Raw genomic sequence first — 17,308 nt, 5'->3', positions numbered from 1 at the left:
AAATCAGGGGAAGGGCCGTGTTTTGTGTGGTGGAGAGACAAAGCTCTGCTGTGGGTAGAGATCAGCGGAGGCCAGGAAGGACTTTCAACAGGACAAAAGTGAGTCAGGCAGCAGATAAAAGAGCTCTCCAGCCCAGGTTGTCCTCAGCAGCAGAGACAACCTGTTATTCCTGCTGGGAACATTACTGGATCTGAATAAACTGTGAAAAACAGATGGATGGTAGTGTTAAGGCATGAGTTTGTTGAGAAAGCTAAAGTCTAAAATAAGACGATGTGACGGATAAGCACATTGTGCTTTAAAGAGGGTAAATAAAATCCTGATATACTTCTGCGCACATACTAGGGTCCTGTAGTATCCGACTTCCCCACCGGGTGGCGGTACAAGTCTGGACGCGCAGGGAATAGGGCGCATTGCTACCAAAGAAGAAGATAACGATGCTACAGCTCCCTCGGACACGTCTGGTTCGAGGGGCTCAGAGGTCGCCAGGTCGAGGCTCAGATGACTATCCTTGGCGACTTCTTCTGTTTTTCTATTTGGTGAGCGGGGCTCATACTCAATCTTGGGTAAAGAAGTATGTCAGTGTTTTAGCAAAGTTTTATAAGAAACTGTTTCTTTGAGGAGTGGAATAGAGCAGTGGTTCTAACAGTTTATGGCCCATTGGTGGGCCGTGGAGCTACTACATATGAAATAAATAATACATAATTTAGGATTTTCCAAAGGCTGAAATACTGTGTCAGATCAAATGCCTTCTCCATATTTCGATGAATTCATAGCGATAAGCAGTTTGCTATGGTACTCAGTATTGGTGAGAGATGTTGGATCAAAGATTAAAATTTCAATTCACATCAGTGCAAACCTTCTCCCTCGCTGTGATGTCAGCTGGCTGTTACTTCACCGCTTTAAACCTTAAACTTAAAAAGAGACTTTGACTCTCTATTATCTGCCGCCTTCGATCCCTTCACTCACTTTCTCTCCAGAAGCAGAGGCACCACTCTGCCGTGGAGACCTTCCCGTCTTTGTAGCTGTCGCAGGAGTTGAAGAAGGGTCGGATGCAGATCTCATACTTGTCCAGGTTAATAGCAGCCAGCTCAGCCTGGTCCAGATAAAGATCACTATTGGTGTCCAGCTTCGAGAACATCCAGCCGATGGAATCCTTGCAGCTAGCAACCAGACTCCTGTCCAGCACTGTCAGAAACAATTGGTTCAATACTTTACTTTGTGTTTGCACTGCACTGTTTACTTACTTTGACGATTGATTTGTTTGTTTGAGGACAGCAGTGAATAAAGCAGCTCTGTGAGTCTCCAACCTGAAGCGGTGCCAGCGCCGAGCTTGCCAGAGTTATTCCGCTTCGCGTTTCCATGAAGGAGTTGGAACCAGTCTCTCAGGCGGTCGCCCAGGTCTGCCAGGTCCTGGCCAGTGCAGCTCTCTAATAGACCAAGAAAGGGAATCCTAACATTGAAAACCATGGCACTCTGGCAGACACTTCACAACAAACTGCCTCACTTTCCCAAAAGGCAGACAGAGGCTCAGCATTGCTTTATAGTGCTCTAACTGTACAGTGAAGAGGATAAAAGGCTAAAGTTTCCCCACAGAGTAAAGCTGCTGAGGTGAACTGTTGGATTTTTCAGGCCGTGATTTATAATTTTATGATCTGCCAATTAAAGAAAAACATTACTTTGCCATTAACTTCACTGCAGCGAATTGCTGTTGTCCGATACAGATCCACTTTTCGTCTCGGGCTAAGCACTTATTCCAGGGCTGCGGATGAAAAACAGGAGTAACATTTCATCCTTTTGATCAATTGGCATTTTCACGTGCCCGAGAGCCCAGACAATCAATACTGTTTGGCTGCAATGATAGATAGTGTACACTCTAAATAATTAATTACTACATGATTGAAAGAGCAGTTTAGCCACATGGGGGATATTTGCCTAACAGTAATCTCTAAAATTGGTGAGTATTGATCCCAAACATCAAGCAGTGGGTTGAATAGTTGTGTCAGTGAATTAGAGTCCTGGCCTACAGAGAGCAGGCCACCGGTGCATCATCGCTTTCCCTTTTTAAAACCACTGACTCATGAAAAGTGGTGACAGCGTCGCAGGCAGGGAGGCGTGAATCCCAACCCCAATATGATTATAAGATGGAGGAAGGTGACGAAAGTGCACTTACCACGTTTGGTGTCAGTATTTGTGAGGGAAACGGAGGCGGTGGCACAGGGACAAAAACCGCTACACATGATGTTCAAGTCTTTGCCTGTGAGGCAGGCCTGCTGCTCCAGCTTACACTGTACACACACACACACACACACACACAGAGAGAGAGAAGAGGAGGTATGGATGCAGTTAAAATATTTATAGGGGTGACTGCAGGGAAAAGAAATGCCTCATTCAAATGAGACTCCGCACTTAAAGAAAGGCAGCAAGTATGAGCTGTCATTTCCCGCCGTCTTCTCACACAAGGTCAAAATTAAAAACTATATATAAATCAATAAAGTGTCCGAGCACAGGCTGGTGTTATGTTGCTCAAAACGTCAGACATTAATCACGCACTTGTCCTTTCGGGAGCAGTGACAGAGCGCGCTGCCCCGCTGTGCCCGCGTGCATGTCGACACACTCCTGTCATTATTTCAAGCGATGACACAGCCTCTTTCCATTTACTTTCCCTTTTTCTTTTCAAGGTTTTACAGTGCCAGCAGGTAATAAGCAACAAAAAATACAAAATAATCCAAGCTTTTAGGTGTGAGTGCTTTCAAACCGACGCACAGGTGCGGATTTATTTCATTATTTTTGTTGTACCTCAGAGGCGTAGTTGTGTCCATCGGAGCCACATACGGGTGAGGATGCTGCCACAGGACAAGGCTTACAGCCACTGTCGTGGGCTGCCACATGTCCTGACTGCTTGACTCTGCACACAAAATTGGGGGGGGAGTGGAGAATTAAAATGTCAGTTCATCCACATTACACACACACAAAAAACCCTACTACTTCTTGTGATGGTCCAGGTTCTACACATTATCCTTTCTAAATGCCCCCCTATTTGCTCCCGCTGTCCCACCAAATTCAACTCAGTCACAAAATACATTATCTCAATTCAACTGTACATAGACCACATGATAGAGAGCAGAGAAACCAAAAAATCCACACAATGAGCGAACACTGAGGCATCATGGAGAGAAAAAAAACTCAACTCAAAGATGTGCGGCCATGTGCCTAGACAGGTTGGGGTGAAAGGAAAAATGGGGGACAGAAAAGCTTCAGTGATGACATCTTTATAGAACTACGATGTCATTCATAGAAGCAGCAGGAACAGCAGCATAGATTGTTGATAAAGAATGATACTGACATAGCATAATAATCATCCCACTACATCCCAGAATTCAGAATAAGTACATTCAGTATTATTAGATTAAATTGCTTTATTTCGAGATTTCTGTCTCCAGAGGTGTTTTGTTGCTGTGCCACGCCACAACAAAAATACGAAAATATCCTGTTCGTATTTTCCATTTAATGATCGGTTTATTTGACAAGGAAAATGCATATAAATAAACACGTCTGTAAATATAGTTTTCCAAAAGTTAGTTTTGATTTAATTGATTTAACAGTTTTCACTGGGAGACAGCAGCGCCGGTGTAAACTATTGACAGACATGTCAGTCTGTTGATTATCCAGATAACCGTCTTGTCGTCCACAGTGGCCAAATAAACGTCCACTCACTGCCGCGTGCGTCCGTCCTCTGCTGCAGACGGAGAAACTCACCTCGTCGTTCATGTCTCATTTCTTCAAAACAACAAAATAGGATGCTGCTGTTTTGGAGAAAACGCCTAAATAAATGTATTCATTTCGTTTTTGTTTTGGAAAAGCCTTTGGCTGCTTGAAGCACACGAGTGTATTCGATTCATGTTGCAGCAGCAACAGTCTCAGGGGCAGGAATCTAAAAAGCCGCGCTTAATAAAAATCAAAAGAAGATTTAAGTGAGGAAATATGTCGTGTAATTTGCGCAAATGGGGTCCTTAAATTTCCAGCGGCTCGCTGAGGCTGGAAACAGCTGCAGACACAAATCTCGTCTAACAAGATGTTTTCATTGCAAGTCATTTGTATCGCTCTCCTGTAAACTACAAACATCAGTACAACTAAACCAGATTGTCATAATCTCCTTGTTAATATTTGAATGCGCTGCTTCATCACATTCCTCCATGCCTTCCCACAGTGTCAATACAGGCATTAGACTGTGTGTGCGACGCACACTCCCGAGCTGCTACTTAATGATGCTGGCATGGTGTAGTGTGCCTTATTACCCATTATTTGACAGAGTCTCTCTCATCTCTGGAGTGACTCAATAAATGAAGCCCTTTATTGAAAAAAGATATAAGGCTGTCGCTGATGATAGACTTCACAGGTACTAATAACTCACTCCATTAGTTCTTTTCAGACTGCTCATTTATTTTTCTGTCAAAGTGGAATTAATGGGCAGAGTGAAGGATAAATACTTTTCAGCGAGGTTTCCCGCAGTCGGGTAGAGTCTTAGTGAACGCAAGAGCACATAAACCGCTGTATGGAAATGTGAAAGAGCTTAATACGCGTTCTATTATATTCTGTATTGTCCATAATTGAAAACACTGTTACTAAGTGACAGCTCATAAAATGCAGGTTTTTCTCTTTGCTAAGTTACTAAGCTATGTTTGCGTTATATGACTAACTTCCAAGGGTTTCAAGAATGTCTAAAAAACACGTGTAACATTATGAGGCTCATGTGAACGAAGCTAAACCTCAGTTTGAACAAGCCCTGAGTTGAAAACAATGAGGATTGGCTCCGCCCACATAATCCTGACACATAAACCACTGAATAAGAAAAGATAGTTGTGGAGGAGTGTTCTGATTCACCCTTTCTGGTCTGTGGAGGCCACCGTAGTGCCCTGCTTGGGAAAAGGGAGTGGTGAGTGGAGTCCGCTCCACTCACCACCACTAGATGTCACGAATCTTTACACACTGAACCTTTAAATACACAACTTGTGGACAGACACGTACACATTTGAAAATATAGGGCAAGATGGTAAAAGACTAACTAAATAAGTTTGGAACACACTTAAATACATGTATGTAATCTTCTTTACAGCGCCTCCCTTCACAGCATCCATGAACCACCGCAGTGGTCTTAATAATCTGCAATAATTCCATTTTATCTACATATACAGTATGTATGAGTTGTACTGCGAATCCACGTCGTTCTAAATAATTGAACTGAAAGCGGCTTCGTTCATTATTGATCCTGAGCTGCAGGAATATATATCAGGAATAATCTTGTTCATCAGTTCATGATGAGTCATGTATTAGTGATGAATACATGAATCATAAGATATGTTAAAGTGTTAAACTGGCACCTCATCACCATGTGTCTAATAGCAGCAGGTGTTGCCACATATAAATTACAAGTGGCAGCAAAGAGTTGAATTTAAAAGCACCTCATTTTAAGTTTAGTTTAGTCAGCATTGAGTAATTATTGCTATGATTAATGGTGTCATGGAATTTGAATACCTTTAGAGCAAATATTTAACTCTGAAAGCCATAGGTATAAAACTGATGTGGTGTGATTTCCCCTCTGTATGTTTCAGAAACTTTATTTAAAAACTTAAAGTTAACGTAAAGTGCGTTAAAAAGTTCAGAACTGCTCACTTGATGAAATTCAGACCATGAAACTGAGATAAATAATTCATATGTGACCAGGCCAAAGTATTCAATTATTACAGTGCTATAAAAAAGAGGTGCTAAAAGCTTAAGTTTTTGTTTTTTTTACTTTGCTTGTCACTTCCCTGTGGCCCTTTGTTCACTTTCACCACCTTCCGTCCACAGTTCGTCAGCGCTCTGAGAGTGTTGCAGTTAAGATGACTTCGACCTGACTCATGACACTCTGTCTGCTCGGTTGAATCAATAGCTCTCCATCCAGATACTCAAAGGCTTTCAACTGGCACACAGTTAATGGCTGTCGACACCAATACCACTGGAACATCCACCCTGTCCACACCAGAGACACTCCACTAATATCACGTTAAAGTAAATCAGCTAAATTGCTGCATAGTATGTAATTGTTTTGACAATATTGTGACACTGATGCATGCAGAGAGATGGTAGGTTCAGAAGCTGGTTGGAAACAACGGCCTTTTTGCATGGAGTTTGCATGTTCTCCCCATGTGTGCATGGGTTTTCTCTGGGTTCTCTGGTTTCTTCACACAGACCATAGGTGTCAGTGTGAGAGTGGATGTTTGTTTGTTACTATGTGGCCCTGAGATGGACTGGCGCCCTGTCCAGGGTGAACCCCGCATTTCGCCCTATGTCAGCTGGGATTGGCACCAGCAGCTGCCGTGACCCTCATGTGGAGGATAAAGCGGTAGAAGACGGATGGATGGATGGATGGACGGACATATACACACCTTGCAAATGCAAAATAAGTCTTTACCCACCTGTGCTCAAGTTTCTTGCGATTGACACACATGGCCCTCTGGTAGCCCTGAGCGACGCACACCTTATGACGGCTGCACTTCACATTCTGGCACGGGTCCTTGGTGGTGTCCATGGCTGCAACAAGACGAGTGAAAATCCAGACGTGTCAATCACAGCCGAGGTGTTTTGCTTTGCTTCTGTATTGTTATTTTCCTGCTTTCAGGGGGAAAACACACAAAGCACGACTGTCTTTTCCAAAGACGTATGCTATAGATGTCATGGAATGCACACTGAGACATATGCTGGTCCTGTGCACAAATGAGTGCATTGATTTAATTGTCAGCGTTGCCGAAAACATGGACGCCTCACTATCATTAGCGAGGCAACATTGTCAATAGTTCTGTGTGTTGTCTTTGATTGTGAGAAAAACCTGACAGCCCTGATTGAGCATCTCTTCCTCTTGGCTTGTCACATCTCACTTCCCCCCATGTCAACTTATCGCTATCTCTCCCCAGCTCCCCTTTTCTCTCTCTCTCACACGAACACACACTCCATCTTTGTCCCACATTCCATTTCTCCCCTCGCTTGCTTGCTCTCTCCCGCCCTCCCTTCACTTCGACTCTCTATATCTCTTTGGAGAGTTGACTGGCTCAATGCCATCCTCCTCCTATCCCACTGATGGACTGACTGTGATGGAAATAGCACCTTGTCCTTCACCTTACCTGAGCCTGTGGTCAGTGCTGCCCAGAAATGGATGCTACGGGATGCTGGGGATGCTGCTGCATTCCCCTCCTCACAGGAGAGGCCTCCTCAAGAACTCACAAGCTCCGATAAATATAAGAGTGAGTGAGTGAGTGAGTGAGTGACGAGCGCGCAGTCAGTGAGAGAAATTGAAGCTGTGAAATCCTGAGTCAGCTCTGAGCAGCTGCTTTGTAGTCAGCAGACGAGGTGGCTGTCAGCCAGATAGATCCCAGGAAATCTGGCGACGAGGTGATACTTTGATGCTACAGTGGGGAGGTGTGAGGCAACAGTGGACTTTTATGGAATCAGTGGATGACAAGGCAACTCTAAGGGAATCCAAAACACTGGTAGGAGGCTTTATGCTTGTGGTTTGTTCATAACCAAAAGACTGAAAGCCTGAATTGTATAATATGGTCTTTAAGGATCTTCACTGACCAGCCTCTTGGTAAGATGTGGTCTCATCTGCTTCAAGGTTGCACTGAGTTACTGTTGCCTCTCTCACCTTATCTGGTCTTTCTCTTCTGACCAGCATGACCAAGAAGGCCTTGTCTCCCACTCATAAGATAGTTCCTCTTTTTCGGACCATTCTCTGTAAACCTCTGAAATCCCCGTCGATCTGCAGTTTCTAAAATACTCAGACCAACAACAGTGTTCAGAGTCAATTGAATAACCTTTCTTCCTCGTTCTCAGCTCAGTTTGAATTTCAGCAGGTCACCTTGACCATGTCGGCGTTCCTAAATGCATTGAGCTGCTCCCAGGGGGGTTTGCTTAATTTGATATTTGAGTTAACGAACAGGTGTACCCGACAAAGCAGCTATAGTAAGTGTTTCACGCATCTACAGCCCAGTTTGGAGTCTCATTTGTCTCTCCTTCAAAGTATCCATAAAGATGTAGACGTACTGTACAAAACTTCCCAAAATGACTTTCACCATACATATTTTTAGACTGTTTCTTTACGACAAATGAAGTAATGCCTCCATGGATGACGTTAGTTCATCTCTCAGGTTTTCCTCAGGCTTATTCTGGAACAGGTTCCAGTCAGGGACCATAAACTTTAATGTAGGGTAGGAGACAAAACGTTATGCTTTGTTTTGTTTTTAAGTAGTGTAATATACTGGAAACTCTTCCCACTTTCATGTGTGTATCTTTATTAGAGTGTCTTTGACCAGCGAGCAGCCGCTGTACCTGCCGTCCACTCACAGAACAACAGCCGCAGGCGGGCTGTGCTGTGCTGTGAGCCGTGCACTGAAGCCGCTGAACAGAAAGAATCAAATCGAAACAGGAAACGCTAAAACACACTCAACCGTCCGCTTATTTTTATGGTTGAACATCTTTAAAACGGGAATCTGAATCCAGACCTGCATTAAAACACAATGTGCAAGATAACTGACCGGCCAAGCACGGTGGTGTTTGCCAAATTCAAAATCAGGAGGGTTAAAATGACTGCTGTCATTTGACGGATACACGTTTGTTAGATTTATTAGCAGTTGTGGTGATTTATGACAAATAGGAAAACAAATGTTCAGATTAAAAGCAAACACAGAACTTCTTTAGGCTTGATCGATTGCCAAAATATTGTAATCAGTGAACACAATTTGTGTAATTTTGCAAAAGGCAAATGCTTTCTTGGCATATTGTCATCTCACCCAAACTTAATATGGTTGACGCTTCACTATTCTCACCTGCAAGCTCCAACTTGATGCTCAGCAGGTCGTGTACAGTGGCTGGAATAATTATTTTGTTTGTTGACTCAGTGTGATGTTAAGAGAACTGGCAACATCTATATGTAAAATCTATTTCTGACGGTTGAGGCAAAGGATCGCAACTTCCAGTCATTGTCAATAAATTGTGCCGTGACACCTGGGTCGTTGTCCTATTGCAGAAAACTTTTGTTTGATCGATGGTTTCCGTCGCTCGGCTTTTTAAAATGAAACCTTCCGCCCAACAATCCCTCACCTCTCTCCATCTTCAGCTACTATCTCTGTCTCTTACAGTATCTGACTGGCATAGTCACTTTGACAACTCCGAGAGACCTAATTTAAACATAGTATTTAAGTTGACTTCACTTTTTTTTTTTTTACTTAAAATGACAAATGACAGAGAGTTAAAACAGCAATTTATCATAAATGAAACAACTTTACCTTCTGTGTTGATGTGTCATCAGGTTTAGTGTAAGAGAAATTTTCAATCAAACTCACTATGCGAGTTTCCATAGAAACCTGCAATCGTGTTTTCATTATAGTTTCAGGAGGTAATGTGTGACTTTCTCTCCACTCCCCTGCTCAGTATATATATATATATATATATATATATATATATGTATATATATATATATATATATATATATATATATATATATATATATATGAGAACTCTGCCTCCAAGCAACAGCATGAAACCAAACACATCCCCTATATGACTCCTACATACCAAAAATAAAATGTAAACACAGATATAATTTGCATTAAAGAGTGTGTCTTTTGCTCTCTTGCCAATTCATTGCATCATGCTACATTGATCCTGCTGTGATCGGACTCCAAAGGTGACGTGCGTGCGCTGAGCCTGTGTCCACTCTCTCAGAGATTATTATCTGCAAATAAGACTTCCTCACATCTCCCTGTTGTCTGTTCTCGGCTCCGACTCCACTGTTGAGCAGGACGCCATGCAGTCAGACGGCGTCATCATTCAAACCCTTTCATCGGCCACTTGTTTCACATTCAGGTTGTCGGAGCAGGCGCTTCATAAGTACTTTTTAAATACTTTAGCGGTTCTGCACGACAAAAAAAGAAAATCTGTAAGGAACCTGCTAATGAGCTGCCACGAAAGAGAAGCACCCATCTGAAACTGAAAATAGTCGTCGGCGCTGATGGATTGTAAAAGCATGAGAGAGACGGGCCAATCTGACAGTTTTACGTTTATTAGTTTCAACTGGATTTGCAATTTCTGTCATCTTAGAGGACTTCTTTATATCCTGTGGCTGCTCAGTTAAAGCAGCCTTCCATTTTTCCACTGACGGTTTTTGAAATCTACAGAATTGCAAGTTCAGAGGCCTCACAGGAGTCAATCACTGGAGTTCACTCGTACTTTATCGTCAAGTCTCCTCTAAATGGGGACACAATTTACAAGACATCGTATTCTATTGAAGAAGACCTGAAACTAGCAATTGAGACCATTAACTCGTGTGGAAGGAATGTGATATAAAGTAATATAATGATTATTTTAATTGTACAATTGACTCAATATATATGAATTGTTGTTTTCATTATTACAGATTGAGCCCTCACAGGTTCTCCTACATGCTTGAGAGGGATAGGGTGAGGGGATATTCAGATTTCGCCAACAGATGTTGCTAAATCCTACACACTGTACATTGAAAATTGTTTTGAAATGCCCCTCAAACCCAGTCATCTCTCCTAAAACGAAAGTCCCGCATGTGTGTGAAGCTTCCACTCTTTGCCGGAGTCTCTGCTGTCAGGTTGAATTTGCATTCTGCAGGACCTCGATCAATTGGGTCTGCAGAATTAGTCCCAGTGGGAGCCGGAATGGGGATGAAATCCATGGTATTCAAACGAACATCGCCCACACTAACACACCCAGCGAGGTGTTTTCATTTAGATTACATTCTTTATTCCTGCTGTTGTAAGACCAAATGAGTGGGAAAATGTCTGGAGCTGCTCCTTTGAGGCAAGTCTTCAATGATTTTTGCGTGAGGCAGTGTGGGTGGGGTGCTAACCACCGCCTCCTCACACTCACCTCGCAGTAGGAACACGCTGGTTACCCCAAGGGCCTGCTAAATTGGCTACCACATAGTGTCTTTATAACCCGTGCAAGGATACACACTTCACTTCATAACCCCATCGTAGGAGGGTTAGTGTTTGACTATTTTAATCAGCAGGTTAGTTAAAAAGGAAAGCAGCGCTTATGGCCCCGCCGGTGCATGTTAAGATCAGCGCGATTGCTCCGGTGAAGCAAGCACTGTTAAGACACACAATGGAGCCATTTTGAAACGCCTGCAGCACGGATGAGTCACGGCAACACACCACATAACAGGTTTCTGAGTTTCCTGTTCATCCTATTTAATGCATTTCTAGTGGAAAGGGAGATTATTTTCCGTGTTCCGTGCTTGAGGCATAGCTTCGGAGGTCTGAAGAAAGGGGCTGGTCGCCTGCTCTAACTGTTTGTCCAGGATCTCCAACCCTAACCCTTTAAGAAAGGGGAGAGTTGCCGTTTACAACAGCGACAGCAGCTTTCACTTCAGGAAGTCATGATCATGAGGAATATACACTGTTCCTCCACATTCCAGCTCAGTGAGTGAGACGACACAGTCAGAGGTCTGGTGAGTAATAGGTGCTGTTGCATGAAAAGTAATTAATCAGGCTCAGACCTCATCACAATTGTTGGGTTATGGCAGTGGCCTCTGCTGCTCAAATTAAGTTGATTTTGATTTTCTTAATTACAAAAATAGACGTGAAAGAATAGAGCAGTTCCGTATGTTCACACGAGCTCCATTCTCCCCGACAGCTGATTTGCTCAAAGTGAGGTTTCCTTTTCAAGTTGTTGACTAGTAACAGACACCCACAGAGGTAAATGGAGCCAGGTGGGAGTTGTACGTGGAGCCCTCAGCAACAAAGGCAATTATAGCAGGCGTTTTCAAACTAATGGATATGACCAGAGATTCAGCCTCTCCTTCCCTCAATCATAACTCTGTTCTGTGCTCTGACTCCTTCGACCCGAGCTAAACAAAAGCCGTCAGGCCCCAACATCGGAAAGAACAAGTGACTTTAATAATTAGCACCATGTAATTGCAGTGTTTGGAAGCTATCAAGGTAGAAAAGCCATCTACTCTGATTGTGTGGAGGGGAAAGAAAAGAAAAGATGAAATATAAACGATCTGGGATCGCTGAGACTGGAGAGTGTAAGAAATGGAGGACTCCTCCACTCAGACTCCTTTTACCAAGAGAGTCACAGAACTGTGGTGGCCTTCAAATACAGGAGAGAATTCTTCCACTTGAAAATGTGACACACACACTCCCAAAACACAACCCCCAAAATGGCAGCCTCTATTTATTCCAAAGCAGTTATAAACTTCTACAAACACGAACTATGAGTCGCTTATTCAATTTATGCCAATAAGTCCTCATAAATGTTACACACTGGACCTTTAAGTAAAGTCATTTAAATATTGAAAGTCTTTGCAAACAGGCTCTGTAGCAAAAAAAAGTTTAAAAAAATAATTCAAATGAATCCACAACGTCCGCACAAATGTCTCACTCCTAATTGGATGAAATATATTTTTTATGACTTACTTTCATCAGAGCCCGTGTTCTCCTGCGTGTTCTTGATGTAGTCATCCTGGAAAAGAAATATATTTGCATTAATACATTTAATAATTCATGCTCGGCGACAGCAAAGAAAGTCAGCGCGCTCGCACCCTTAATGATCCTCCAGTCATTAAGAGACACACACACACACACACACACACACACACACACAGGCCAAGTTTCACAGAAACGTCGCCGCTCTCCACAAATCACAGTCTAAATGTTTTAGCGGTTCCCGATGACAGTGAGTGGGCGACATTCAAATGATCAAAAACCTTTAAAACTCCCTTTATATGCAGTATTATTATGCATTTATATATATCTGGATTCATTTACATGTCTTCATTTCAGTCTTATGATTAAGTAAATAATAAAGATACATGTGACTGTGCAGACACACTCATTACCCCTCACTATATCATTAGCTCGTTTGCTAATTACACTCAATTATACTAATAAAATCTTTAGCGCTACGTTACATACATGATCCAGTCAAATCCTGCACATTTGCCTGCTTGTGCCTCACTTCTACTGCTGTGTCTTTTTATTTGCATCTGCTGCCCTTATATGTTTATTTCCCTTCTATCCATATTGTGGAGCTTTCAGGCATAATTATCACACTAGCTAATCAGCGAATAATAAAAAAAAGCTCTGAAAAAATAAAGAAAATAAAGAAAAAGAATATGTCACAAAGTAAAAGAGCCTTGAAAAACAAGTTACGAGACGGTTACCAAGGTGAAACCTGACCTGTCAGACGTGACCAAAGAAACGCGTCTTATCAAACACTTTGAAGCTCTTGCTCTGACATATGGTAAACACATAATTATGATGTTCCTTTTATTTTTATCACCACTGTGGTTGTTGTTGCTGTTTAATGCACGTTCTCGCATTAAGTAAGCGACCGCAGCGAGACGCCGAAACCTTTAATGTCGCCCATAAAATAACTTGGACTATATCGTGGCTTCCACACAGTTGCAGGGGGAATATTTGCAAACTAACCCCCGGCTTTTAGATCGGGTCCCCGGCAGTGCTGTGCTGGAACGATAATAAAAATTCAGTGTCCCCCTGCTGTATCCATTTTGACCCATTTCTCTCTGTCAAGACCGAGAGGATCAACTATAAAGCTGTTACTGCTGCGGGCGCGAGGCCCAGAGAGCACCCCGAGGATCAGGTCTGTTCAGTTTAGCTCTGGTCTTATTCTGCTCCAGGGTAATGAAGACTAAGCTCTCGAGTCAAACTGAAGAGGCGTTGAAGGGATACTCGTGTTGTGTTTACACTTGGTTTTTCCCAAATTTAATTGATATTTGAGGGTTTACAAAGAAAAGAAAAAAAACATACCACATTCTTTTATTATTATGATGGATGCTTTTATTTATTTTCTAGTCATCAGTCAGGTGACTGAGCGGGATGTCAAAAAAAGGAGACAGAGACATTGCTTTGTAAACAACAAAAGAGACACAAACCTCGACTTCCTGTGGCAGGAGTGGCGGGAGGATGCGGGGGGCGGGTGGAGAGAAAGAGAGAAAGAGAGAGACATTGTTAGAGAATCAAACAAACGTGAAGTTTTCATTCCGTTCAGCATGCAAACAGTGGTTCGGTTTAGTTTATCACCGCCGTGAATCCATCAGCCGCCTTAATACACGCTGATTGCAGATACGTGTCTTCATCTCGCTGCTCTCGGGGGACAGCACAAGACATTTGCAGAGCATTATGAGCACCTATTAAGCCAGGAAGATCAGCTGCCATTTCTGTGAGCTGGCGGGGGGGGTTCAATCATTGAGGGCTCGTTCTCTGTCTCTGTTTGCAAGCAGGTGCCAAACACCAGCCTCCCACCAGCTCGTGAGCTGTGGATAAGCCATGACATTCTGCATCAGGCTTGGAAAACAGAAAAAAAATAAAAATAAAAAAAAAGCAGGCAGATTGTTGGGAATCTTTGAAGTCAACAGGCAGATGTGATTTTGATGTTTTTTTTATCGGTGCAGCAGCAGCAGCAGCAGCAGACATACAGCACACATTTACTAAGCGCAGCATTGACAACACAGACAGATATAGCTCCCGTAAAATACAACCTTCAGTTAAGGGGGGGAATGACTACTTTCCGTTCATTCCATTTCGCCGTCTTGGCTTCTGACCAAGGGCATTACACATCAATACCCAGCACAGTCAGCCACTCCCTGTGCGCGCCATCATTCAATGCTCCGGTGTGTTTGAGAGAAATATAGCACTGCATGGTTTATTCCAGCAACTCCACCCAGTAAATAAACCTAATTCTTTGACACACACACACACACACACACACACCTGCACGCACACGCAGACGTACCTGTCTACTTAACAGTGCTGTGACGAAACTTAATATAACACGATAAACTATTTACAGGCCACACAAGGACACGTCTGGAGGCTTTAAAAGGCTGAGGCAAGGCAAGAGACAACATCTTTTAGAGGCACATTTGTTTCTGCAGCAGTGAAAATGTTCAGGTGGCTTCATATGACCGGATATTTGCAGAGTTGACTTATCTACATCCTTAAATGGCATTTCAGACTTAGCCACTCCATATTTCCACGTGTACATGCCCATATAGTTCCTTTATTCCATATGAACACTTGTATATCTCACAATCCATTGCAGTAGCTGTGATCTCACGCCAAGAAATCCATCTCATTTGTGTGCACTTATATTCTTTGTGCCGAATTGTACACACGTGACTTCCACTGGACTTCCTCACATAAGCTAAAGCAAGTTTCCATGGTTACTGTCTTCTTTGTTGGCTCAGTCACAAACTGAATGACAAAATTCACACGGACCCTAGGAGGTCAAAGTCATTTGCCAAACCCTTAAATTATGTACGCAGTCTTTATTTTTTTTGTGTAACATTTTGTATCATAAAATCCCAACAAGGATTCCCCGTCATCAAAGTTATAAGTCTAAGCATGTCACACACCAGCTGGAACAATTACTAAAATGATTATTCACTGTGTTCCTGCAATTACTCAGCTCACAGTGCTGCAGGGACCAAAGTGAGCCCTGCAGCATGTCCTAGAGGCTGGAGTGCTTATCTTCTCCCTGCAGCAATGTGACAGCAAGGACACCAGGCTGAGGCTGCATTTAGTCCTTCACCAAGGTTGAGAACTAATGCTGTCCCGCTGAATCCCAGCCAGGCTTCACAGCAAGCCCAGACAAGAGGGGAGGCGGGGGATGCAGGGAGGGGGAAAGATCAGGGAGCGAGGGGGTATGATATTCATGGTGGAGGTCCCCTGAGTTATGTGATTCATATCACACGGCACCTCTCCTGCCATTTGTCAACAAGGCTGTAATGCAGCCGGTGTAAAACAGAGCCGAGAGGCTAATGGAGCTTGACTATCCAGATGCTGTGACTGCTCCTCCCGGGCCGCTCGCTGGTATTAGGCTGACAGCATTTGGCCACGAGCCCGACTACGCTCCTCTGACTTAACGTCTATCTCACCTCGACCAAACCCTGTCTGCCTGCGACATAAATACCGCCGATAACCCTGAACCACTCAACCCCAATGTCACTCACACACCCGTCCTGAGGGACACGAGAGTGTTCATACACATCCCGGCTGTGTATGTGAGAGTCGGACGTTTGACTCTGACATCATTTCACTGCATGTCTATTGGGAAGTAAGAAAATATGCTATTTGTAGATGGGAGCTATCATTGCACACTACATTACGGAAAAGACAATAAATGTAAACACCAGGGAAGGCAAGGCAAATCATAGCATTTTCCAATCTATGAATATAGTCATGACTGTCATTCAAAAAAAAGCTTATGGATAAGATAAGCAAATAAATTAAATGTGTCCACACGAAACATTTGACTATAAGGTGGCTGTGCAAAGCTGACGGGCCAAGACTTAGGGGCGGTGCTGTCTTATGTGTCTGTGCAACTTAGTAAATGCTTTAAGACAGGAATCTAAATCTCAAATGACCTGGGGGCCACTGAGTGTCTAGTTTGCTCAGTAGGGGGCCCATCAAGTAAAAAAGAAAAAAAGTCAAAGACATCGAAATAATAATATTTATGATATTTCACATAATTTCAAGATAAAAGTGCTTGTTTTGATATGGAACAATAATACTTTACACTATACATGTATTTATGAGGCAAAATTAATCTATTAAAAAAAGAAAGACAGAAATAACTTGACATTAAGTGGCGAGCCACATGAAATTGATTGGGGTTCTGCTTTTAGAGTTTCAACATGTATCCGATGCTCATACTGGTTCAAGTACTGAACTTTATATCATGTTTGTCAGATCCTACCTTGGTCCAATGTGTAAGAATTAGTGACATCTAATGGTAAGACAGCAGATTGTAATATAAAGAGGACTCCTCTCTTTCTCAAGCATGTCAGGTAACTATGGTGGCTTCAAGTGAAGTAAATGCACTCTCTGGCTGGTGCTGTCCAGTCACGCTGCTGCAGAAACATGATGGAACAATCATGGTACAGTTTCGGTTTGGTACAGTGTGACGACAACAGACAACGACATCCAGCAACTCTTTTTTTTCCTGCTTGGTTTGTGGATGTTTGTCTCCACAAGACGTCAAGCTTTGTATGACAATAGACTGCAGATGGTGAAGAAACACCAGGGAGTGACACTTTCTCATACGGACCAAACCATACACTTGGAGGAAACACGGCTCAGATGGCAGCATCCATAAAGCAAGACCATTCCCCTAAATACATATAAAAGGCTTATTCAAAGGCAATTTTTATTTTACTCAATCCTATACACTAGCCCTTTAGATTGAGATTGACCCTCGTGAAGAGTTCAGCAAAAAAAAG

The 17,308-nt window shown here is 42.9% G+C and overlaps 1 protein-coding gene across 1 annotated transcript in view; it reads right to left on the bottom strand.

The window, feature by feature from the left end:
- The window catches only part of LOC131448877 (testican-2-like), a 40,510-nt gene that overhangs the window by 6,175 nt on the left and 17,027 nt on the right, over nucleotides 1-17,308 (bottom strand). Inside the window, exons 2-7 of the mRNA XM_058621665.1 lie at nucleotides 12,483-12,528; nucleotides 6,456-6,570; nucleotides 2,797-2,905; nucleotides 2,171-2,285; nucleotides 1,308-1,427; nucleotides 967-1,185 (exon numbers count right to left, since the gene is read on the bottom strand). Coding sequence (XP_058477648.1) covers nucleotides 967-1,185; nucleotides 1,308-1,427; nucleotides 2,171-2,285; nucleotides 2,797-2,905; nucleotides 6,456-6,570; nucleotides 12,483-12,528 — 724 coding nt within the window. The remainder of the gene's footprint in view (nucleotides 1-966; nucleotides 1,186-1,307; nucleotides 1,428-2,170; nucleotides 2,286-2,796; nucleotides 2,906-6,455; nucleotides 6,571-12,482; nucleotides 12,529-17,308) is intronic.

Source organism: Solea solea, chromosome 21, assembly GCF_958295425.1.
Source record: "Solea solea chromosome 21, fSolSol10.1, whole genome shotgun sequence".
Lineage (NCBI taxonomy): Eukaryota > Metazoa > Chordata > Actinopteri > Pleuronectiformes > Soleidae > Solea > Solea solea.
This window is presented reverse-complemented; position numbering and strand designations above follow the sequence as displayed.